This window comes from Typopeltis vanoorti, chromosome 1 (genome assembly GCF_054136105.1).
Source record: "Typopeltis vanoorti isolate ZY-2024b chromosome 1, IOZ_Tvanoo_1.0, whole genome shotgun sequence".
Taxonomy (NCBI): domain Eukaryota; kingdom Metazoa; phylum Arthropoda; class Arachnida; order Uropygi; family Thelyphonidae; genus Typopeltis; species Typopeltis vanoorti.
In genome coordinates this window covers 62,793,515-62,820,544 of record NC_143549.1, presented here as the reverse complement: position 1 = coordinate 62,820,544, position 27,030 = coordinate 62,793,515, and the positions used below count along the sequence as shown (strand labels likewise).

General features: G+C 36.0%; 1 protein-coding gene across 3 annotated transcripts in view; it reads left to right on the top strand.

Moving 5' to 3' along the window:
• Nucleotides 1-27,030, top strand: part of LOC150110032 (clathrin heavy chain 1-like) — a 244,312-nt gene that overhangs the window by 155,362 nt on the left and 61,920 nt on the right. For 2 of the 3 annotated variants that reach the window (XM_090390808.1, XM_090390827.1), the window contains exons 6-7: nt 13,109-13,224; nt 25,955-26,119. In XM_090390808.1, the coding sequence (XP_090246934.1) occupies nt 13,109-13,224; nt 25,955-26,119 (281 nt within the window). The remainder of the gene's footprint in view (nt 1-13,108; nt 13,225-25,954; nt 26,120-27,030) is intronic. The other variant, XM_090390818.1, reaches the window with a different exon arrangement.

The following is a 27,030-nucleotide window of genomic DNA, read 5'->3' as shown; positions in this document are numbered from 1 at the left end:
CACTTGGGACTAACCCAGACCCGAGACTCAAATTAAACAAAATGGTCAAGGGCACTGACAATTCTTTAGCCACTTCAAGTACGACACGAGCTGGTATACCATCCAATCTCACAGATGTATTGACATTGAGGTTTTGCAATAGACTATTCACCTCCACTTCATTCACCACAATTCCCATATAAGCTGTTGGTTCTTTCTTTCCTGCAATATCACCACCTGGGTGATATACTCTTGCAAAGTGCTCGCTCAGTAATTCCAATGTATCAACTGATTCGGTTACCTCCCTACCATTGGCATTCTTTAAAATCATTCTGCGGTATACATTGTTTCTTTTACTTGCAACATATCGAAAAAACTGTTTGGGATTCTCTTTAGCCTACATGGCTAATGTTCTTTCATAATCCGCTTTTGCTGTTCTTACCACACTTGTTACCCTTCTGGCCTGCGCTTTATAACGTTCGTGTACCTGCCGGTCACCTTTCTCCTTAAATTCCCTCTACAGTTTTTTTTTTTTTTTTTTTTTCTTTTTTTTTTTTTTTTTTTTTTTTCAGCTCAAGCTTAATGGTATTATTCATCTCTACTTGATTTATTATTCAGACTCTAGGAATACAATCAGCTATTGCCTCCTGCAAACACTTCTTAACTACCTCCCATGCACTATCACCATCCAGCCTTTGCAGTTTTACATGCCATGGCACTGAACCAATCAAACTCCTAAGCTTGTCATATTTACCAGCCTGATAATTCCACATGTACCCTGTCTTAATTGTAAATTCTCACATTTAGCCACCTCCCAAGTCAAGACCCTATGATCACTCTCACCAATTGGTGGCAACGTGATCATATTTGTTACAGCCAAATTCTCAGATGCAATTACTAGGTCGAGCCCTCTCTGATCCCTAGTATTTTCCATTACATGCTGTCGCAGATAGTTATCCCTTAATAACAAAATAAAATCCAATTCCATCCTCCCACGTGTCTTCTCCTCCTTCCAATCAATGTTACCATAGTAGAAATATCCCATAATAATTACCCTTCTTCCACTCATTTCTTCTATTTGTTTATGCATACTATCTCCACCATCTATTCCATCACCTGGTCTATAGCAGCACCCAATTGTATATTTTGTTCTGCTAGCCTCAATCTCATACCAAATAGCCTCAAATGTGCTCTTTTCTCTATCCTGCAGTTCAACTTCTATTCTCCTTGGCTGCAGCTCATCAGCTATCATCAGTAACACTCCTCTCCCCCATTTTATTCTCCCTGTCACTCCTGAACACACTATACCCCTCACATTCAATCCCACTAGCTATATCATCTTCTGTCAGCCATGTTTCACTGATGCCAATAACCTGTGGCCTGGAAGTGCCAACCAAGGCCAAAAATTCTTCCTTCTTGTTCCTAACACTTCTGACATTAGTATACATGAATTGCAGAAGCCCATTTGTCCCATCTCTATTTTGATGCGTTATACTAACTATCCCATTCTGGTTTGTTGTCCTTCATACTCGCTTGGGCATATTACACACATTCATACACTCAACTGTCTCCCTAAAGTCTGCATATCTACTCACCCCCCCATTAATAACTCGAGTTTCCCATTCTGCACATCCACTTCATTCAACAACACCTTTTCAAGTCTCCGTACACCAAATCCAATTAAATGCAAGCCATCCATCTTATATAAATCCTTTCACCCATCGAACTCACTCCACACGTCCACAAATTCCATACCACTGCTCCTGCATAATCTTCGCATAAAGTCATTAGCAATTATGGCCCTCCTTCTATACTCTTCACTGTCATACTGCGGCAATAGACTCACCATCCTCACTCTCTCACTCTTCTCTTTTGCTACCTCAAGTAATTCCTTCAAGTCCTCTCTCATAGCCATTTTGTCTACTTTCAAATCATTCGTTCCTGCTACTACTATCAATTCTTTTATCCTCTGCTTTTGCACTCTAATAGACTCGCTTACATCCTTAATGTTTGCACCAGGTTGGTATGATTTTGTCGAACTCTCATCTATCACACCTCTTACTAAAGAATCTCCATACAACACTCGCTCTTTCATTTTGTTTACACTCACGATAATACTCTTATTTTTCTTATCATACTTTTGCCATTTATTAGTTGGTACACTTGGTAAACATTTTTGCAAACACTCCAGCTGTCGATTCGCCCTATGTATCGCTCCGCGCAACCATCGATCTCACTCATTGCATCAATCTCATCATTTTTATTATCCGTTAAACCATTCATTCATTCTGTATTTTTACTTTCATTCTCATTTTCAATGCTGCTCTCACAGCTATCTGGTACTACCTCACAAATATTACTATTCATATCTCTCATATCACTATTTTCTACATTCTGACTTTCAACAGCGATATCACGCTCATGACCTGAAAGACACTAAATATGCCTTGTGCCCGTCTGTCAGTCTTCCGCCTCTAGTAGGAGATTTCTGCTGATGGAGAACGGTTGGCCTTGTCTTAAGGTCTGTCCTTTTTGTGGACTTACTCATAATTGTACTTTGTATGCGTCTACCCCATTATAGGATAGCATGGCAATGTTGAGTTTAACGTTTGTGGGTTTTGGAAAACTTTGAATCTTGGAATGTTTGAGCACTGCAGGATTTGGAAGCAGAATGAGGTGTGCTATCATCAGCAAAAATATGGATAGAATTTTAAGGCAGAAAGAGATAATTTATGTATAGAGAAGAAACAGGGTAGGTGCAGAACACTGAAGCAAAGCTATTTACCATGATATATATAATGTATGGCCGAAGAGGAAATAGGTTACCCAATTGCAAAGAATTGAAGGCTTGACTGGATAACTATAATTATTATTAAGAGAGACCTCCAGGGAGTCAGAGACTCGGGAAGGCCACATACTACACACACCAGCTATCATACTTATTCTTGAATTCATTCCCACTGCTTGCACTCACTACATCTAAAGGTAATCCATTCCAATCATGCACCACCCTGTGAGAGAAAAATCTACCCCTCACACCCTTCTTGGCGGCCTTCATTCTCAGCTTCCAAGGATGCCCTCTCTCACTTTCCCCACCCTCCATAAATTGAAAAATTCCATCAATTGAAATCCTGTATGACCCTTTTAGAAGTTTAAGTCTCAATCATATCATCCCTCTCTCCTGTTTGCTAGTGTCTGCAGTCTACAAATTCTCAATCTGTCTTCATAATCAGTATTCCACAATCCCTGATATCATTCTTAACACTCTCTATACTCTCTCCAATATATCAAAATCACAATGGAAACCAGGAGACCAGACCTGCTCACAATAGTCCAAGTGAGGTCTTATCAAAGCCTTGTAAAGAGCAAATAACATCCTTATCTTTATATGTGAACGTTCGTTTCAGCATTGCAATTATCTTTTGAGTTATATTTGCAATCTTTGCCACATGGTACCTGAACTTCATCTTCCCATCTATTAACACTCCAAGATCCCAGGCTTCATCAGTTTCTTTTAGCCTAATCCCACCAATATAATATGACATTGGTTATTAATCATGCCGAAGTGAATGACTTTGATTGACATTGAACTGACACCGTTTTCCCATGCCAACAATTCCAGCCTATTCAAATCATTTTGCAAAGACTGCATATCAGCAGCATTCCTGATTGCCCTATCTATCACTGCATCATCAGCAAATAGCTGTATGTCACTTGTCAAATCCTTCCCAATAGCATTAATGTACAGATTGAATAACAGTGGACCAAGCACTGATCCTTGTGTTACACCACTTGTTACCTTAAACCTTGCAGACTCATATTCCCCCCATATACCACTTTTTTGATGTTTGTCAGTCAACCATCCTTTTATCCATGCTAATATTGTATAACCCAAACCCATTTTCTCCAATTTATGCAACAGTCTACCATGCTGTAATCTGTCAAAAGCCTTAGCGAAATCCAAAAGTATCATGGTGTATCCATTCTCCTTGTCTAGTTCAATGGTAACATTGTTATAGAATGTAAGCAAGTTGCTAAAACATGACCTTTCCTTAGTAAACCCATGTTGTTCATTGCAAAGTAGAGACTCACTGTCAACCCATTTCTGAATGCAGGCCCTAACCAATTTTTCCAAAATCTTCACACCACTCCTGAGATACTAATTGGTCGATAGTTGGATACATTGGTTTTTGCACCACCCTTGTGCAATGGAATTACCATACATGCCTTCCATTCCTGTGTAATCTTCCCTGTTCTGAGACTCATATTAAACATCCTGGTCAAAGAAATGGCCAGTTCAGCTGAACACTCTTTTAGAACACATGCTGATATTCCATCAGTCCCTATTGCTGAATTCTTATTTAATTTGTGCAGCAGCTCTAATACCATGGCCTCACACACCTGTTTCTTCATTTAGTGAAGAGGTAACAGTGAGCTCGATGTTGCGTTCACCAGGTTGATAGCTTTTAACGAAATGTGCACTCATTAACTGAATAACCTCTTCTGCATCTGTAACCCTCACACCATCTGGATTTAGAAGAGTTATTCTTTCATATTGATTCTATCTTTTACTTCCAGCGTATAGATAGAATTGCTGTGGGTTGTCTTTAGCACGCAGAGCCAGTTTCTTTTCATACTCAGACTTTGCTTTCTGTACAACAGTTATGACTATTCTAGCCTGTTTATAATGTTCATAACAGATGTCATCCTTATGCAAACGGGATTCCTTACACATCGTCCTTTTTTTATGAATCTCTTGCTTAATAAGATTACATATCCATTTGATATTTATTCTTCGAATTCTCGGGACACATTCTGATATCTCATCATTTAAATATTGTTTAAATGCTTCCCATGCACTGTCGGTATTCTTTCCATCCAGCAAACAATCCCATTCTACTGAACTCAGTGTACTCCTCAGTTGGTCATAATTTCCTGCTTTGTAGTTCAGCATGCAACCTTTTCTGAATGGAACATTCATAAACTTAGTCACTTCCCAAGTGAGTACCGCATGATCACTGTCACCAACTGGAGGCAGAATAGTTACATCTTTAACTGAAATGCCCTCTGACAACATAATCAAATCTAACACTCTTTGACCTCAAGTTCCTTCTATCACATGCTGCTTGAGGAAGTTGTCCCACAAGAGCTCAATAAATGCATTTTCATTCTTCTCATGAGATTCTACCGCTACCCAATCAATATTTGTATAATTAAAGTCTCCCATTATGATTACTCTTTTCATGCTCATCTTTTCTATTTGATGATGCATTTCTTCATCACTAGCAACCGATCCACCAGGTCTGTAACAGAACCCCACTATGTAATTAGTCTTGTTAGATTCCACCTCACACCAGATGACTTCAAACTTGCAGCCACATGAAATATTGTTAGTAGTATTACTGCAATCATAGGTCTCAACTCTAACTGTATTCAAGTTTTCCGATATCCTCTCTATCTTTCCTAAAAATACTGTATCCATGACACTCGATACCAGTTAGTAGATCTGATTCTGATTGCCAGGTCTGACTAATACCTACAATGTGAGGTTGCAACATATTGACTAAGGCAACAAACTCTATCTCTGATACTCCTAGCATTTGTGTACAGACATAATAATCTACCTGTTCGTTCTTTTGTATTGTCTTGTTTGCAGTCTGCCTGATACAGTTGGACAACTTGCAGATCTCTATTATTCTCTAATGCCTTACACATGTAGACATCTTTGCACACATATGATAGGTCCGAACTGGACGAACACAAACCCTCGTCAACATTTCCACAACAAAGCCCATTCCCGTCATTAACACAGTTATATAACATTGTCGCTCTTACATTCACATTCATACCATTCATCCCTTTATAATTTAGTTTCCCTGACTCTCTGTGTTAGGTCTCATACCAGTTATTACTTTTTCTAGACTCCTGATACCAAACGCATTCAGGTGTAGGCCATCCCCTCTTATACAAATCCAATCTTCCCTCAAACTCGCATCCATTCCTTCATAAACTTAGTCACTTCCCAAGTGAGTAAGTTTATGAAGAGTTTATGGAGTTTAAGCGTATGCATCGAATTGTTTGCCATCATAGCCCTTCTTTTTAATTCATTTTTATCATAGCGAGGTAAAATACTAACGATTTTCATATTCTCACTCTTCACTCTTCCAACAACCCTTTCATGTCCTCTCTCATACTTAACTTATCACCAGTTAAATCGTTCGTACCTACTACTATGATTTCATTTACTTTTCTTTTCTGTTTTTGAATTGTTTGCGTTATATTTTTAATTTTCACTCCAGGAATTTCGCTCAATGTTATAACTCGTTCATCTATAGCATGTTTATTATAGAGTCACCATACCGAATAACTTCTTTCTTTTTACTAACAATGTCACTTACCTGATTTCCATTATTTCCTGACTTACCTGTTTCTTTGCTTTGTTGTTTCTTATTTTCCTGTTCATTTTTCTTTTTCTCCCTGTGCTCATTTAAATGTTTCTCAACTTTTTGCAATTCCCGCATCATCTCTCTCTCTCTGATGATCTGCTTCAACTTCACTATTTTGGCCTGTAATTCATTTTTGTTAACCTCCTCCATGTGTACAATAACCTCATTAGCAGGGCTAGCCTGCAGTGCTTTTTTTAGCATTGCATTTCTTGCCCTTTTTTGGCACCATTTTAACAAATACTAAATATTGAAATATATGTTAAATACTAAATACACTATAAAACACTAAAATCTACACTGTAGTATACACTGTATACTACAAAACACTAATTTTCTAAGGGAAAACACAATAAAAACAGACAAAAATCATCAACTTTACAGGAGTACTAATTTGCTGACCGACCACTATGTATCCTCGAACCAAAATGATGCAATAATGTCAATAAAATCGAATTTAGGCAAGAAAACAAGTGGAATTGCAGCACAGGAATTATAGACATTGATATAATTGGTATTAAAGGATGTAGACTAAAACAAGTGAAAAACTTATAAGCAAAGAATGATTTATTCAGGGCAACAGTGATCATCAGAAGAAAGGGGTTGATATATAAAAGAAATTAATGGTTATCTGTAATTTAACCAAGAATTTGGATTTTCGCAGCTGTTGAGAGTTAGTACCTATATAAGAGGCATGGAGCAGAAACTACACTTTGTGTAAGTGATGTACTCTAGACTGACGAAATGTCCTGGAAATGTGATGAGTGAATGCCCAGGTTGATAAGAATTACCAACCAATATTTTGAATCGCTTTCCTTATTACAGGAGAGGTATCACCATTCATTGTAAAATACTTGTGGAGATAGCTGCTGCAGTTTTTAATTAAAGTTATTATTAACTGAACTTTTTGATTTTCATGTCTGGGTTATCTTTATATACATATACAGCTAACTGAAGCTATTACAACATCATAGTATGAAAGAGCATGCTAATTAATATTATGACTCCTGATTTCTTATGGAAATTACTTCTTGTTCTCTTTTAACATGACAGATGTCTTCCTTTATAATACTAATCTTTAAAGGTACCTGTGGCATACTATAAACAATAAATTGCACGATAACCAGTAATTAACTTTAATGAAAAGAAAATACAGATATTTCTTACTGAAAATAATCAGTATGTAGAAACAAGCAAATCAAAGGAACAGGAATACAAAGTATATACAGCCATTTTGCGAAAAAAGTTAATGATCATCAATATCATATCGAATACATGAAACCTGAAAAGTCCCATCTGGCACAACATAGCATTAACACTAAACACAGTATCCAGTAGGATAAACCTTGTCTTCTCTATAGAAGCAGGTTTAAATATGAATGCCTTTTCAAAGAAAGTTGTGAATCCCTTTTACATCGTTCAAATCTGAATCAGAATGATTGTCTCTCTCTCTCTCCCAAAAAGTTTGGGAGATTCTTATCTTATGTAACCATCAAAAATAGTTTTCAATAATATTTTAATTTTTATTAATATTAATTTCTAGCACTTGGCAACAGTTTTAAATTGGTAAACCACCAACTGCTGTATGTACTTTGTATTCCCATTCTTCCTTTGATTTGCTTGTTTCTATACACTGATGATGATGTACTCTTATTTTCAGGATGAAATATCTGTACTTTCTTTTCATTAAAGTTAATTACTGTGGTTATCGTGTTAATTTATTGTTCCTTTATAATAGTGTCTAGTGTTCTTATAATAGCTGGTGTTAATGGCAACAGTTAAATTTAATTATTATTTTCATTATATGGGTATCTCTGGAAGACTTACTGCAGGACACCCACACTACCTATCATATCTCTCCTTAAATCATTACTGTTAGGGCACTCATAAACTATTTCTGGCAATCCATTCCACTTATATTCACCACTTTCCAAATTAAAAAAAATCTAGTCTGCACACCCTTACTAACCATACTCCTTCACAGCTTCCAGGGATGACTCTTGGTTCTCTACCACTCTCTTTTTGTCATATATTGAAAAATTTCTTTTGTGTCAGTCTTATAGAACTCTTTAGTAACTTATAAGTTTCTGTTATGTCACCTCTTTTCTGCCTATTAGCTAAACTTTACAGCCCCCCCCCCCCCCACACACACACCTTCGTCTATTTTCATAGGGAGCATTCCATTGTCCTGTTCTTAGTCACTCGTTCCTGGATCCTCTCCATCATCTCTTGATCTCCAAAAAACCCAGGTGACCAAATCTGTGCACAGAGAAAAGATTTGTTAATAAAACTAATATGAAGTCCTGTCTTGTTGTATAAAATAGGTAAAATTGATGGTGCAGAGACTGATAGTTGAGCAAAGTGAAGGTTATAGCAATGTCCTGTTGTCTTAAGCACATCCTTGGGGAGATAGCTAACCTAGAATACTAATGTTATCAGTACATGGTCGTGGATTCAATTGTAGCTGTAGATTCACCAAGCATTAAAACAGATATCAGTACATTAATTCAGATATGTACATTTGGTTTCAAGGGCTGAATATGAACTCTAATCCTTGAACTTGTAAGACCATAATTTTTTATTGAGGTGGGAGTGCCTCAATTCATTAAATTTTCTTTACATCTAGGTCTTCATGTGATTCCTGGTGGAATCTTTCACTTACTACATCCAAATTGATAAGAAAGAATTCCAATGTGAAGCAAGTTAATGTGTATCTAATGATGATTACAACCTATGGATTTATAGCACTATAGCATCTCATTCATAAGGAAAACATCATTATTTGACTTCATATTATCAAGTAAGTTTGAACAAATTGACTTAAATGCTAACTATGCATATTTTCTGCTTCATTTAATTGGTTGGCAAAATTGATGTCCTTCATAATGTTCCATATTGCAAACCAATAAAAATGGTGTGTTGTTTAAAGGGCAGAGCTTAGATTGCTTTGAGGCATCCTCTACATAACTTCTAAGCAATGTGGAGAATGAACCAGAGTTGTCACTCATTATCCAGTCTCATCTTCCTATAATGTACCTTTACTAGAAATGTATCTAGAACTAAAAAAAACGATGGGTTGGCAACTTGGGACTTGGCTGAATTTCTGTATCAACATAATCTGATGTTTTGCTGTTTAGGTTATTACCTAGTTAAACAAAGCTCTGCTGTTTCTATCAGGTGAACAGTGGTAAGTCAATGGGAACAATCCCAGTGAAATTGAATTTAGGCACCATCAGTGTAAGAAGCGTCAACAGGAAAACTGAAGTTGCAGCAAAGGACAGACATACCATGCTAATATAATTAGTATTAGAGGAAGAAATCCAAAACAGGTGAAATACTTATAAATAATAAAGCATAGGATGATTTATTCCCTCAGTAGTAATCATGGGAAGAAAAGGCTTAAATATTTATAAAGTTAATTGCTATTTGAAGTTTAACTGAAATTGTTTGCTGTGGATTTTAATGGCTTTTGAGGATATGGTACTTATATTAAAGGGCGTGGAACAGAAACCACACATGTAATTGATATACTCCAGACAAGAGATTCTTTTATCCTTGCTGCATTGTATTCCTACACTTGAAGCAAAAAAGCTACCTATTCTCTCACACGAAAAGAAAACTCAGTTTGTAATTTGCTTGGCACGACTTACTCATGCATAATCAAAGATATCTACTTACATTTTTCTAAATCTGTCCATAGCAGGGTGACATAAGCAAAAGTCTCCTGTGCACATATCTATACTCCACATCACTGATTAGGTGGGGTGCTTTCTGGTGGTGCAGAAGTTGGCTGTTTAATGGACTTGCACTATTATTTTGGAAAGACTTGTTGCAGGCACAGACATTTCTAAACTTCAGTCTAGAATTGTCTTCCTTTTTTGTGGAATAAATTGGTGTGACTTGTGTGTGTGTGTGTGGTGCGACTATATGCAAAGCCCTGCTGTTTAATATAGTATAATAAAATGCCTACAATTTGGAAACTAAACTGACCTATCAAAAAACATGGGAGGGGGGGGATTATAAGATGTGAAATTAGCTCAAGAACAGAAATTTTGAAAATAAGAGGGATATTAGGTATAAAAATTTCCTGATCTCTTGATGACAAGCATAATAGTCATTAGTTATGGACTATTTTGTGTAGTAGATGAAAGAGATTCTTTGATTATTGATATCAGAGATGTACAACTTTTTGCATGAGTCAGATGTTTTCTACCTTTGACCTTCTTTCAGAGTGATATTATAATTAATTGATTATATTTAGAAAAAAGTAAAAGTTTTTTGAGATCTAAACAGCCCAGAATATTTTGTTTTGGAGAAAAAGAACAAAGCCAATACTAATGATACTTGCGTTCTGGATTTTTGTTCAGGACTTGGACTAGTCACATTCAGAGACGAGTGACCAAGCTGGTTACAGGTCTGTGGAATGTTCCCAATGAGGATAGATTAAGAGTATATGGGTTGCAGAGTTTGGCTAACAGCTAGGAGAGAGAGCGGGGGGGGGGGGGACATGGTAGAAACATAAGTTACTAAGGCAGTCTATAAGATTGACAAAAGAAATTTTAAGTACATGATGAATAGGGTGAGAACAAAAGGTCAACTCTGGAAGTTCTATAAGAGTGTGGTTAGTGAAGATGTGCAGACTACATTATTTTAGATAAGTGATGCTCTCAGAATCATCTAATGGACATTGATATTTTTGACATACAAAACTACAATTCTGAATTGTGTAATGCTTCATTATTTACCTGATGGATTGAGATATTTTTAATTTGACAACCACTTACAACAGTATATTACAAAACTGATTTATCATCATTTCCGGATAATGATGTATTGGCATTCTTTTAAAGTAATGTTGTTTATTACTGCAGTAGTTAACTTTGTTAGTTGCATGCAAAGTGCCTAAGTTTGATATATTCTTATGGCATATTATTTCAATTTTTCCCTATAATTTTTGTTACTAAAATTTGTTTGTGTAGCTCAGTAGAAGTGGCGTTTGCACTCTACAGTGCTTGACCACCTGAAAAAAGATTTCATGATTCAAATCTAGTCGCCGACTAGGGGAAAATTTTCTAAGCCTTTTTTCGACCAGTTCCCGAGTTAGTCGATCTCTGGCATGGCAAGCGGGTTTTTTCTCCCAGAAACTTGGGTTTTTCATCCCGTAAACTCAAGGAAATCAGCTATTGAACCCACACTATTTTCAGACATGAAAAATATTGTGATAGGATTAGGGACCACGAGATGGCAGCACTTGCTAGTCGCCTTCTTCAGTGCTTACCAATTAATTAGTGATGGCCTTGGGCCAGCTATCGCTGATTGGTTACCCGTGGAGATTGAACTGCCTACTCAGTCTCCAAAAAGTTAGATAGGAATAAAACGGCCTCGCCTACTCCCTATACAGAAACAAAAAGGCTTTAGTTGATTTTTGAAATTTGTCAGTTTAAACTAGAATAAAATAGCAGAAAAATTTTAGTGCTATCATTTGCATTCCATTCCAGCTTAACTGTTTTGCAAGGGCATTTATTTTCAGTTGATCTTGTGATATGTTATTTTTAGCCAGTTTACTGGCTCAGGTACATGATATTTCAGATGTCATCCAAAATAACAAATATCATCTAAATTTGTTTAGCTGATGTACATTATGTTCATTAAGGTAAAATATAGAAATACAAATTCTTCAAGGTGCTTTTGCATTATTTTGAATGCATGTAATTAAAGTAACTGACATTTCTTATGCTGAAACCTTTTTTAGGTCCACATTACTTACTAAGTATTTATGTACTAAAAATTTAATAACTTTGAAAAATTAATACATGTAAATTGATTATTTTTATTTCTTTTATTTATTCCAATATTTTTATTTCATTCTTAAATAACAACAGTTACTAATGGGATGTGTACACCTGTTGATAAAACGAGAAAGAGAAATTACTGGCATAACTGAAAGTGCAAATAAACAAAAACATAGCTCAAATATTCAAGAACGTTATTGAAAGGAATGTAGCATGATCTAATGTTGAATCTATGAACTACCTTCAGCTAGTAGTTCACGTGTTGCACAACAGATGTTAAGTGTTACTATGTTTCCCTTGGAAATTTAAAATATCCTGTAGCACCTTGGCCACTGTGTTACACAGTTAGCAAACCACTGAGTTTATTAAGAGCATGGCAGGATTGTTCAGTTAAATGTCCTGTAAGCATTTCCCATAGCAAAGTGCACAATGCTATCAGTGAGTTAGTTAAAAAAAATCTGTTAGTTATTTTAGTTCATTAGTTCTCTAATGAATGAATTGACTTAATTTGTAAATTCTTTTCATTGGGGGAGCCATTAGAACAGGAATTCTAATGACTCCATATCTGATAATACATAATAAATCATTCTCATCAGCATTAAAGTATAGTCTCCAGAATCTAGGGCATTTTAATCTTGAAATTCCCCAGAATGTTGGCATCTCTAAGTAATGTTTCTGTCTAATTATATAATCAGCTTTGAAAATACATTTTCTTAAAATACTAATAATTTCTTCATGAATTGTCAGATTTACAGTAAAAGTAGTTCAAATTTTCCGTTTTCTGATAAATGAGAAAGTGTAACTCAATTAATCACAGTAGACTGAAATTACATTCAGAATATAGTGTCTTTTTTATGCTTATTCATTTACAGTGTCATTTCGTATCAACTTCAGCAGGTACTCCGGCTCGGCTGTTTAATCGTCACAGTAGACTTAATAATACTCAGTTGATTAGTTTCAATTCATCTCAGTCGCTGAAGTGGTTTGCCTTAACTGGACTTATTGCTGAGGTATGTTTTTTTCCTAATCTACCCCTAACTTACATAAAAGTATTGATTAGTATAAAGGTAATTTATATTAATAAATTCTAAAAAATTGTTAGAAAATACAGTTGATTCTCACTATAGCACACTCACTTTAAGATACTACTGAAAAGTCCCATAGACACAGTGATATTCTAAAGAAAATTCATTGTAACAAATTATCCTTTATAACAAACTATATATTCTGCTAATAATATTCTTGTGTCCTTGTGAATTTGCTCTATTGAGAGTTGACTATAATGACCAATAATTAATGTACAAACTTTAAGGGGGAGGGACGTGATTTTTTGAATCCTTTATTGAATTTAAAAAAAAAAGTGAAATGCTTTTTGTGACTTGTTTTTTGTGTCACTACTAGCTACTAAAGGTTGTAAACGTATGGAATATTAATACTGGGTGGGCTAAGTATTTTTTTTAAATATATATATATATTTTTTTTTTGCATAATCCAGAAACTCCACTCTACAGAGACCAAACTTTTTTCAAGCTGCTTCAGTCCTCCAGTAAGTAAGTAGTTCAGTGGTCTTACACCAGTTGATGAAATTCATTTTCCACCTTTAGGTAACTGTTAACAGTGAGAGTGTTAGTGAGGTAGTGCATGTTGGAAAATGTGATTGTATTCATAATTATACGATAATAAAATTATTTGGGTTTGATTTGTTTTGCAGTATTAGTAACTTTTACTGTCTTGTGGTGTTTTTTAATATTTATCCCCCCCCCCCCTCCATACATATAAAAGAGGTATAAGAACCTATTGTACTATTGTGTGTATATGGAGCCTGTCCTCTGCCTTTTGCAATTGGGTTACCATCTTCCTTTGTGGTTGATAACTTCCTCTTCCTAGACCTTTCCCTCCACCAATGCTGGAACTTCAGGACTCTATACTTTCACTCACTCTCACTGACTCAGAGCCTTTCCATAGCTAAGCTAATGATAAGTTTGTTCTATTCTTCCTCTTCATCTGACAAATCCTGTAGTAGCGCACAAATTTAAAGATAATAGGTGTGAAAATATATCACTGAGAGCATAGCAGTAATATGGAAAAAAGAGTAAGAAGGGAGTAAAAAATACAGAAGAATGCAACACGATGACACAAATTTCACAGCTTCAACAAGTGCTTCATAATATAAAATGGGAGTTAGGGAGACCAGAAATATGCTAGAAAGGAATCAGAATACAAGAAAAAAAAAGGGAGAAAAATTGTTGAAAAGGATAAAAAAGAATATGGTGATGTATAGTGATTAGGGATGTACTAGATGAGTGAATAATGCAAGTATAGTTTGCCCAGAGTAAAAATTCGTGATGTGATTGAGGTTATATACAAGCAGGTGGAACAGGTAGAAGATCTGATTGTATTAGGGAAGACAACTATTGTATGAAGGAAGACATGAGAGTTGATGAATAAAGAAAAAAAGAACAGCAGAAAAGAGTCAAGATGTAAGCCTCTTGCCAAAGTATGACATGTATGAGCTGAGACTGTGATTACTAATGATCCAATACACATATTGTACAAAAGAAATGGGGTTCATATGTATGAAATACAAAGGTGTAATGAGATTGAGATTCTTATGTCAGGGAAAGGATGTAGAAGAAATGACTCTGAAAATGGTGGGACTGATTTTGTCAGAAATGAAAAGCAGTGGTTGCTGTAGTGGAATAAGACCTGGTTAATGGAAGAGGATAAGAATACAGGAATAGAATGTGATAGGTGCTCTGTGTTTGGGGATGACAAACTGGATAGAAATTGTGTAGGTGAGTGATGTTGCTAATTGATTACAGAGGAATTAAATCCAACTGGAGTAATGATCCTGAGTTATATCATAGTAGTGTGAGTAACACACAGACAATGGTTTGAAGCTGTTTGGTGTGAGGTGGAGGTTAACAGGAGAAAATACATTGTTGAATGTAGCTACAGGCCAGACTCATCTGATGACTGAAACTACATGGGCAGGTAAACCTTATGGATACAAATAGGACTATCATTATAGGGTGATATCAAATATGAGGATTTACACTGGAAGGAAGAAAAGCATGTAGAATGAAGGAAAGAGAATTTATAGAGTTACTGAGGAAGGAATAATTATCTTAAGAACGTGATGGAAAGTACTTATAGAGCAAGAATATTGAATCTAGTAAATAGCATCAGAAAGTCTGTATACACTCAGTGGACAAAACATTAGCGATATATACCTAATAGCACGTCAGTCCTCCTCTAGCACAAATAACAGCCTGTACTCTCTGACTGAGGCATTGACTCTACCAGATGCTGGAAGATTGCTGGAGATAATTCCAGCCATGCCTGTTACAGCATTGTCCACAACTCCACCTTAGATGTGACATGGATCTGACTTGAATTGACATTGAATCTCTCTGGCTCCCAGAGAGATTCAATTGAATTTAAATCTGGGGACCTTGGGTGTAGGGGACACTGGATAGTCCCAAACTCAGATGAGTGTTCCTCAAGCCATGCCTAGGTGATTGCGACCTGGTGGGAACAGCACCAGTGGTGTTGCATGCCCATTTAGGTTGGGTGTGCTATTGTGTGGTTTATGCAACCCGTGCTACAAAATTCACATTAATTTGACAGTATGATTACATTTTTATTGATGTATGAAAGTTTTAAGAGTGCATAACACATCAATGCTCATCTTAATTGGTTCAATGCAATTAATTGTAGGATAACTTTAAATCTTCTTCTTATTGTGCTATCTTCTATCGAAGGTCAGCAGCCATCTTGGCGAACAAACTGCGCTCTTGTGTTAATCTGAGCAGTTGTGCACTGCTCTTTCCTGTCCACGTCTTGATGTTGTCGAACCATGATATTCTTTTTCTTCCTCTAGTTCCTTTGCCATCAATTCTTCCTACCAAAATAGTTTGTAGAAGTTGGTATTTGCTGTTTCTCATGATGTGTCCAAGATATGATGTTTTTCGTTTGTTGATTATTTGTACAAGATGTTTAGCTTTGCCAATGGATTTTAAGACATCTTCATTGGTAATTTTTTCTGTCCATGATATCTTTAGCATTCTTCTGTATAGCTACATCTCAAAGGCTTCGATTTTCTTGATGGTTGTCCCTTCAATGTAACTCCATAGAGCAGAATAGACCACATGTAACATTTCAGCATTCGGCATCTGACTTCCATGTTTAGGTCTTTATTGCAGAATAGTGTTCTCATTTTCATGAAGGACTGCCGTGCAACTTCAATCCTTGTCTTTATATCTATTTCTGGATCCCACAGTTCATTAAGCCAGCTACCAAGATATTTATATCTTGACACTTGATCAATATTTTTCCCATTGAGTGTCAGTTTCATTGATGAGGCTGGATGTAACTTTGAATACTTTATCAATTAATATAATTTTAAATATGGAAAGCATAAAGGTCAAATGAACAACAACTATGCTTCGCGCACACCTTTTAAGTGAGATGCACAAATGGTTTACGCTTCATGGTGAGATTAGATTATCACTGGTAAATACTAAAGTGAGACATGGATAATTTGAATTTTGATATGATTTTTAAATACAGCTGTTAGATCCTGAATGGAGAGCCTTACAAGTAAATTCTCTATTCAGGATTTAACATGATAAATACTATTAATTAAGGAGATATCTACACATCAGCTAATAATTATGAAGTATTATTTTATGTTATGTAATAATGTGTAGTCCATGTGTGCCATATAGTGAGAGTTATTCCTGTATAACTGAAATGAATTGCTTTCATAAGCAGAAGGCTATCCCCCTCTGAGAGAAACTATTCAGTCATCGAGAAGGAGGCTCTGGCACTCATATACAGCCTCAGAAAGTTCCGATATATATTACTGGGCCAACATATCATACTCAGGTCGGACCACAAACTCTTATCCTTCATTTCATCAATGAAGGATAAGAATCAAAGAATTGTGAGGTGGTCCTTAGAGATGCAAGAATTCAGGGTAGAAATTAATTACATTCCTGAGAGATCTAACGTTGTGGCTGACTATCTGTCTAGATCTCTGGACTCCTGCACTGATGAGGAAAATATCAACTCTGTGCTATTGATCGAGAGAAAGAAGAAACCACTGCCCCTCCATCTTCAAAGTTGGGGGAAGTCTGAAATAATAGAAGCCCAGAAATCGGACCCGATGTGGGGGGGGGGGGGTGCATGAAAGATTGAAAAAAGGAGAAAGCCTCTCACACAACCAAGTGTTCCACAATACCATACATATGGACGAAGACAGACTTTTTCAAAACAAGACGTCACAGGGAGGTGGAAGGAAAAAATTCTGGTTCCTAAAGTCATGATTCCTTCGGTCTTGTACACGTTTCATGATGCGGAGCTAGCCGGACATCAGGGTATCCACAGAACCTGGAAGGGCATGAGAGAAGATATTGAGAACTATGTGTCATTGTGCCATGTGTGTCAACAGAAATCTGTCATTCCTGGTAAAGCACCACTGCAATCATTCCCGCTCCCCTCACGACCATTTCAAGCTGTGGCTATGGACATTGTGGGACCCCTCCCCACTATCTCAAAGGGGAAACAGGTACATTCTCGTCATGATCGACATGTTCTCAAGGTTTCCCAAAGCCACAGCCATGAAGAATCAAACAGCAAAGACCATGGCAAACAAGCTGATTTTCTCTAGATATGGAACTCCCAAAACCCTTTTGTCAGACCAGGGTACCAACTTTATGACTGAAGTAATGCTCCAACTCTGCAAATTGTTGGGAATAAGGATACTGTTTACTACCCCGTATCACCCCCAAGGAAATGGGATGTGCGAGAGGATGAATCGGACTCTGAAGCTCACTCTTTCCAAACTAGCAGAAGGGCAGGTTTCGGAGCGGGATTCCCATCTAGCACACACTCTTTTCGCTTGTAGGACCGCTCTCCATGCAGCAACAAGGGAAGCCCGTGCTGTTGTGCTCTCCGGATTTGAGCCCCCTTTTCTCAATGATTTCAGAAATTCAAAGGCGAGCACTGGATTCCCAGACATCGATGAGAACTTGAACAACCTCATCAAGGAAAACAGGCTGGCACATGAGTTGGTGGCTGAGTCAAGTAATGCGTGTTCCCAACATGCCCAGTCTTATACAAATAAATTGAGAAAACACAAAGACTTAAAACTAGGAAACTTAGTCCTATTGGAGCAGAACTCTGGGAGGAAAAAGGGGGGGAAATTTGGAAGGAACGCCACAGGGCCCTTTGAAATTGTAGAAAAATTATCCCCTGTGACATACAAGATAAAGGAGACGACACGCCAGGGAAGAACCCTAGTAGTCCACTCAGATTGCCTAAAATTGTACAGATGCAGATCAAGTAGGTTGGTCTCTCTAGGAGATTCCCTCGAAAACATCTGGGGAAAAGGGGGGGGAAGTCAACAGAAAACAGAGGCTGTCAGGGGAACATGATGAAAACACATCCCAGAGCAACCCCGTACACGAGACAGAGCAACAAGAGAGAAGAAGAGCAAAGCCTGTCGAAGGAATATCTTCCCGAACACTTAAGATATAAAGAAGCACAGAATATATATCATGTGAATGAGCAAACTCAGTCATGTCACGAGGAAACAATACAGTCTCATGAGTCAAGATACGTACTAAGGCCCAGAAAGATTGGAAGGTTCATCTCCACCCCCCAGAGAATTGAGGGAGAAGCAAAAGGAGTTTTTCTAGAAAATTAAGAAAAATAATTTTTTTATAATAAGGGATGCTTAAAAAAAAATTTATCTTGGAAAAAAATTTTTCTTGTAAGGAGAGACTTTTGTTAGATTCTGAATGGAGAGCTTTACAAGTAAATTCTCTATTCAGGATTTAACATGATAAATACGACTAATTAAGGAGATATCTCTATATCAGCTAATAATTATGAAGTATTATTTAATGTTATGTAATAATGTGTAGTTCATGTGTGCCATATAGTGAGAGTTATTCCTGCATAACTGAAATGAGAAGCAGAGAATTTTGTATCAAATTACTAAGAATTGTGTAAGGGAATTGTTAAGTTATTTTTAATTCCCATTAAGCTGTATAGTACATTACGAAGTTCTGAGAAAAATTATAAGTAGTAATCTGGAATAAGCGCATATAATCTGTATGAGTCGAGTGTAGTGATGGAGGCTATACCTACGCGGAAAATGATGTCAGAACGCTACCTGGAATAATGTAACGTAACAGATTAGGGAGAGTGTAGGATCACCCAAGGGGCATGAACGATGAGGTTCGTGGGTGAAAACCACATCGAATAGAGGGCGCCCGAAAAGGGTGAATAAAAGACGAAGGGAGCCATTTTACAAGGCTTTTTCCTTTTCGGTTTCTGGATTTGAGTTTTAGGAGGTTTGTCAGGGGAGTCGTGAGAGAGCGGTGGATCGACTACGGTGATGACGGACGGTGGGTTCTTTTCTTGAGAATGCTTGAAGATTTCCAAGCGGAGCTGATCGCGATATGATGGCCTATGCAGAATCGAGCCTTAGCAGAATGTCCCATTGGAGAAAGTTTCCTGCTGAGCGATAGACAGCATGCCACAGTCGGAAACGATAAAAAGAAAAGCATAGTGCATCACCATGCGAAAAGACAGCCGAAGAACATACAGTAAGGTAATCCAGATCTACATGAGATGGCGGCATGAAATCTAAAAGGATGAAAGGATCCGGTAATGTAAAGATTTTCATTCTATGTTAAAAAATTGCTAGGAAGAATAAGAAATTTGTGTATACTGTAAACTAAAGGACACTAGTAGAGAACTTTTAAGTGAGAGTTTGATTGAATTAATTAAGAACCTGTGGAACAAACAAGAATTGTTGATAGGCGGTATTCTGATTGAGAATGGCTAGGCTTGCTTAATGAAATTTAGAATTAAGATAGTTATTGATAGAGTATTAATGAAATTGTTCAATGCATGTTCTGTGAATAGCTTGTGAAAGGAATTATATCCTAGTAATATTATGCTTACACTTAATCTTATCCTTTCGTAATTGAAGGATTTAGCATACTCAGATTCATTGTGATTTAGTATGAACCATAACTTAGAGTGAACTTTTATCCATTGAGTATTTGAATTTTCTTAACTGTTTCCAATAAACATGTTTTGTACCTTATACCTGAGTTTATGCCTGATTACGAATTCAAACCGCCACTTATGAAATAGAACCTTTTGGCGCGAAGGAATTTAGATATAATTGCTTAAGTGAGATTCGAGTCATGACTGCCAACTGAATCTGCACAATGCTAGCGTGAGATTAATTATTGTGTGTATCCCTTTGAATTTAGAATTATTTCCCTGAACAAGAGTCTACTCTGTTATAGGATGTTGGCTGGCGCAGCATAATATAAATTTTGCCAATATCCGAAGAGGAGATAAATCTGAATTAATATTTTAAGGGCACGACAGTAGATTAGAAGGAGGGCTATTTAGGGGTAAGACGATATAATCAAGGGTAAGCGGCGACATAACAATAGAGCAGCTGGTAGGACTAAAATTGAGTAAGGTTAAAATAAGAAAGGATTAAATCAAGGAATAACCAATTAAGTATAAAGTAAGTATAAACAACCTTAAATAACAATATATAACACAGCCATATAATATACACAGAAATTGGAAAAAAGTAATCACTTGGGAAATTTTATTTTTCCAGATTGAACCAACGAAAGACTGAAATAACTAGTTTCTAACTTCGGTCCACTATAATCATACAATGTGCAAAAGCTTTGGCAGAAAACTGGACATTCATTACATCAACATTGCTTCCTATTGTAAATATGGGCAAAAAAAGTTAGAAATTATTTATAGAAATTATAAACATATATTAAAAACTTGTCTATGTCGATGTCATAAACATGTCATTTCATACTTTACACACGTAAAACAGATCTTGTTCTTATTTTTGGCTTTTTAGTTCTAGACAGTCCTGGGATCTGTCGCTCGGACAATTTTCTTCCACTTATTTCTGTCTTGGACATCCCTCCTTTCCACTCCAACTTTTCCCATATCCTTTTTGATGTTTTCCCACCATCTTTTCCTTGATATTTCTTTTCTTCTCTTAACCTTCACCTTCATTGTTGTGACTGTTTGAATTGTGTGGTCTACCAATCTTCTCCATACATGGCCAGTCCACCTCAATCTACTTTCTCTCACTTTGTCGCTAATTTTTCTAACCCCGATCTCCTTTTTTATATCGTTGTTCCTCTTGAGTTCTCTTTGTTGCCTATCGTTCTGCTCCGTACAACAAGGCTGGTATTAGACCAGCCATTTGACCAGCCTTTTTCTTCTCATATATTTTTCACTGTGTGACTTAAAAATCAAATTTTATCTTCGTTAAAAGGTAGTAGACCAGATATAAATCAGCCATTAGGGCTAATTTATATATACTTGTTTTTACTTTTTTTCATTGCATTTTTGCTACATATCACTCCTAACATCCCCTTCCATTTAGTCCAACTTGCCGTAATTCTTTCTCTGACTGCCAAGTTATATGTGCCCTCTCTCTCTCTCTCTCTCTATATATATATATATATATATATATATATATGTGTGTGTGTGTGTGTGTGTGATCATTGGCTTTTACTTGGTTGTTCTGATACATTTTAAAACATAGATTTAATGACTTAAAAAACCTAGATAACATATAAAAATTTTAATGAGAATAATACAACTAGTTTCGGCTTATAACAGCCTTCCTCAGGTATTCATAAAGGAAAAGAATAGTAATAAACATTGAAGTATCTAAAACAACTGGAAATTACAGGTAAAAATTGCCACACATAATTGATACATAAAAAATGTATTTTTCAAGTTGTTCTAACAGGCGTGTGCCATTGTTTATTGCAAGTGTGCGTACAGGCTCACGTGAACGCCAATATTGAATAACTGCAGCATGGCTATCTGGGATGTTATAACTCAAATTGTTGTTTAAGTGGACAGGGTTCAGCAGGATTTCCCTTGATTCTACAATTTTTCTCTTAAACTCATCATCACAGCGAAAAATATTTTCTGATCTATCCCAGCAAACGGAGTGGCTTTGTTGATCATCATTAGGATTATTTGAAAAAAGAACATGACTGGATAACGCAGTTGCATGAGATGTCTCTTTTGTAAGAGATGTCTCTCTTATGCTCTTCTATACGTTGGTCAATAGATTTGTTAGTTTGTCCAAAATAAGGGATATTGCAATTGCACCATAATTTATATACACCTGGATATTTTAGGTGGTGATGAGTAGGCTTTGGATAGCTGATTAGAGAATGAATTTTAGGAAGTGTGGTGAAGAACGTCCTGATATTATATTTTTTATGGACTTTAGCTAATTTTTTTAGAGACTGTGCTAATGTATGGAATGGAGATGCTACCTTTAAAATTAATAGTTTTAAAGGTAGTTTTTGTGCACTGCCTAGGAGGATCCAGAAGAAATTTCTTAATCATTTTTCAGAGTATCCATTTTGTTTAAAGATAAGAATGAGGTGATTTATTTCTTTTTGTAGTTCATCTGGTTCATTTAAGAGAAAGCGTGCTCTGTGTCCTAAGGTAGATATAGTTCCAAGTTTTTGTGGTGGAAAATGATGAGAAAGATTATGCAGATATCTATTGGTATGAGTAGGTTTTCTATATATATATATAGATTTTAATCTTTCAGAGCATCGTGTAAACATGACATCCAGGAAAGGTAAGAAGTTATTTTCTAGATCATCAGTAAATTTTATATTAGGATGTTGGATGTTTAGATGATGAAGAAAATCTATGAGAGATGTGTGCCCATGATTCCAATAATAATAAAAATATCATCAACATATCATTTCCAAACTTTTGGTTTAAATGAGAAGGAAGGTATGGCTTTCGTTTCAAAATCTTCAAGGAAGATGTTAGCTAGGGACAACGGATTGCCCATTGCCAGGCCTTGTTTTTGTTGGTAAACGGAGTCCTGATATCTTTTGTTGGTAAATGGAGTCCTGATATTAAAACATTGCATTAATCCAGAATGAATGCAATGTTTTAATAAAGCAAACATTTTTTTGGATAATTTGTCCTTTAGCAATTTAAGTACCTCGTCTGTAGGAACATTAGTAAATAAAGATATAATGTCAAAACTTGCTAGAATGTCATTTTCATTGATGAGAATATCTTTTATATGAGAAACAAAATCTGTGGTGTTTTTGATGAAAGATGAAGATTTATTGAAGAAACACTTGAGGTACTTTGCTAGATATTTCGGAAGTTTATGCGTAGGTGAGTCAATTCCTTCCACAATTGGGCAAAGAGGGATGTTTTCTTTATGAATTTTGGGAACTCCATAGATGCATGGGATAAGAGGATGTAGAGAACGTAAAGAGAGGCGAACATTATGAGGAAGTTCACTCGTAGTCTTTAACAAGTTGTTTGTACGGTTTTGTAATTCTCTTGTAGGATCTTCCTGAAGAATTGAATATGTCGAATTATCTTCAAGTAATTGAAGCATTTTGTTGTGGTAATCTTCAGAGTTGAAGATGACCGTGGAATTGCCTTTATCCGCAGGTAAAATAATGTTCTGTTTTAGATTTTTTAGGGCTTGCCTTTCAGCCAGAGAAATATTATCTGTTGGAGGTTTAGCATTATTGATAATGAAAATCGATTCAATACGAAGAAGTTTCGCCAAATGATTAGGAATGAGTGAACTTGCCTTTTCTATTTTTGTAAGAAGAGATTCTTTAGGGATAAATTTTGGTGAGGGAATGAAATTGAGACCTTTGCTAAGAATATCTGTTTCCGCATCCATTAAAATATGAGAAGATTTGTTCACTACAACTTTTTCAGGATTAATACAGGCTTCACTATGACCAGATCTGTTTTGTATCCTTTTTAGATTATTAAATTTCCTGATAAGAGTATATTTATTCTTGTTTTGGATTCATGTGGCTTGTGCTTCACTGTTAATGATAAAATCATGTAAGTTAACATTATCCATAATTTCTTCAAGTTTTTGAGTTAAAGATCTTTTAGTGCTGAACAAAATATATATATATATATATATATATATATATATATATATACAGTTAACTGTGTGTGTGTGTGTGTGTGTGTGTGTGTGTGTGTGTGTGTGTGTGTGTGTGTGTGTGTGTGTGTGTGTGTACACAGGTAACCCTCGTATAATGTGGTACTTATACAATGCTTGTTTCGATATAGCACGGTTTGCAAATTGTAGTAACCCTTGTTCGATGCGGTACTTATGCAACTCGATTCCGATATAACAGTCTACAAATTTTTGTTACCCTTTTTCTTCTCATATATTTTTCGTCGTGTGGCTTCAAAATCAAATTTTATCTTCATTAAATTTGCGTCAGCTCGTATCACGCATGTAGTTATAAGTAGCGAATTTATATTAGTGAAATACCCTTTTGCACGCATGTACATGAAAGTGTTTATTGTTGAACATTGTCTTCATTTTCTGCCAGGAAAGCACATTAAAAATCATAAGTGTGTTAATCTCAAGCTGAGCACTTTATTTTCTGGTGAGTTACATACAATATGTGATGCTTTTTTTTATCTCATCTCATCTTCCTTTTTCCCTCTTTTACCGTGCGGTGTCGCTGGTTGGTCAATCATCGGACCTCAAGCGGTTCACAGAATAGGGTGGTCAGCCCTATGTCTGTAATGTTGAATTCTCAAAGCCGGTTTGCCTGCTTTGCTTTTTTTATGTAAAAATTTAATTTTTATAGTAATGGCCACTTAGAGGGCTTTTGCGATATGGTTGAAAATGAAATTAGTGAATTAATTGATGGAGAAATGAGAAATAAATTTAAATGAGGAGGAACTGGTACAGTTAATAGGTGACGTCGAACCAAATGGTGGGGAAAGTTCTGCCGAAGATTCTGATTGTGATGAATCCGTTTAAAGAATTGAGTTTAAAGAAATTAGCAGAAGGATTGGACTTGGCAAGAAAGTTAGGAAGTTATTTTACGGATAATAATCCTTCAATGGAGCGCTTTGGAAAATTTACGAGACAATTGGATATTTGTTTAGCTCCATATTATGAACTTAATAAAAAAATTGCAGCATAGTGCTAAACAAGGTCCTATTACTGACTTCTTGCTAACTAAACTAGCCAAAGTATGCAATGAGAATTATACAAATGATGTCCAAGAGATTTCAAGTGATGATGATGTCCGGCCACTCGTAAATAAAGAATATCTATGAAAAGTTATTTTTGAAGACTGTGATGGTGATTAAAATATGCACTTTATTTTATTTTGCCTAAAACATTTATGCATTATGTGCAATGAAGTTTATGTACATTTTGTAATTTTTATAATTTTATACTATGCATTTGTTTCATAGTTTATATGTTTTCTTAACTTACATGAATTACCTGAATTAAATGAAGTAAATTAAACTAAATTAATTAAATTACCTGAATTCTGAACATAAACTGCTTATTTTATATAATGTTGCATATCCTTTAAGTACTTGGGTTGTCATTCATCAATGACATTATCATTACTTAAAATAAGAAAGACTTGCTCAAAAAAAAAAAAAAAAAAACTACTTTGCAAGAAATGAAAAGAAACAAAGTCTGAAATTAGTTTATTTACAGTCATTATTATTATTTCCTTTTCAATGATTAATAGCATTTCATGCATAGAAACATTCTTTTTTTTTCTTTAAGAAAAGAAAATATATAGTAAATTGACAAAGTATGTATGTAATTAGGTCTGTTTATTTGAATAATTTACTTTGTTTCCTTAGGAGAACAGAGTAGTTGGAGTAACCCAACTTCATTCTCTGGATCATAATCTGAGTCAAGTTATCGAAGCTCATTCCATTCAGTTTGCCTGTTATTTGTTCCGAGGAAATTCTCATCCTTCATGTGTCCTTGTTGCAGCCACAAGAGGAAGCGAAAAGTCTGGAAAGGTGAATACAAAACAAAAAACGTTTATCTCATTTTTTTTATTTTTTTTTATTTTGAAGGAACTGTTTTTAAATTATTTTTATTATGCATACTTCTCTAGGGAATCCATGATTCATCAAGGGAAGGGGACCTTTAGTCACTCATATTTAGATACCTACCATCTCTTTCGCCCTCTTTCTTATTCTCTGAACACACATCAAAGACACATACACCACATGCCATAAGAAGAACCTGGACCTTCGCATGCTTCCTAACCATTATTAGCCAACCTCCAGAAATGACCAAGTTCTTCCTCCATAGCCATTAGTTAGCCGATGTCCATACTGTAAGGTCCCCTTACCAACTCTTCTCCTCCATCTGTCAGTCTGTCCTCATGTGCAATTTTTATCATTTAGTTAATTCCTGGTGGATCTATTCAGCTATCTCCCCACCTAGAACCCAGAATTCTGTCTGTGCACAGTGGTCCAGATATTGCCTTATCAAAGGTTTGTCAAGTGGGAAAAAACTTTGTACTTTTAACAACTTACTATTATTTTCAGTAGTGTTATTCATAGTAATAACTTAAGTAACTTAGCAATACAGTCCTAAATTTTAAATCTGTTTACTATAATTCCTAAATCTCTAGCTGCATTACTCCTCTGTGTGAGGCATATGTTCATGATGGAGCAAACTCCCAGTGATGGTACTAGCCCATTTAATTCTTATTCTTTTCTATGCTTTTCTTCCCATGTTCTTCACTCTACTAGTCTTCCAGACATCACTAAGATCAATGCTGCCATGTTAAAAGTATCCGAAATAAAGGAGATGAATTGGTGGCGCTGATAGCATCAGCCTGGCCAAAGATTATTGGGATCTCTGAGACGTGGTTGATGGAGGATGATATAATAACAGGAATTGAAGTGGCAGAGTACAG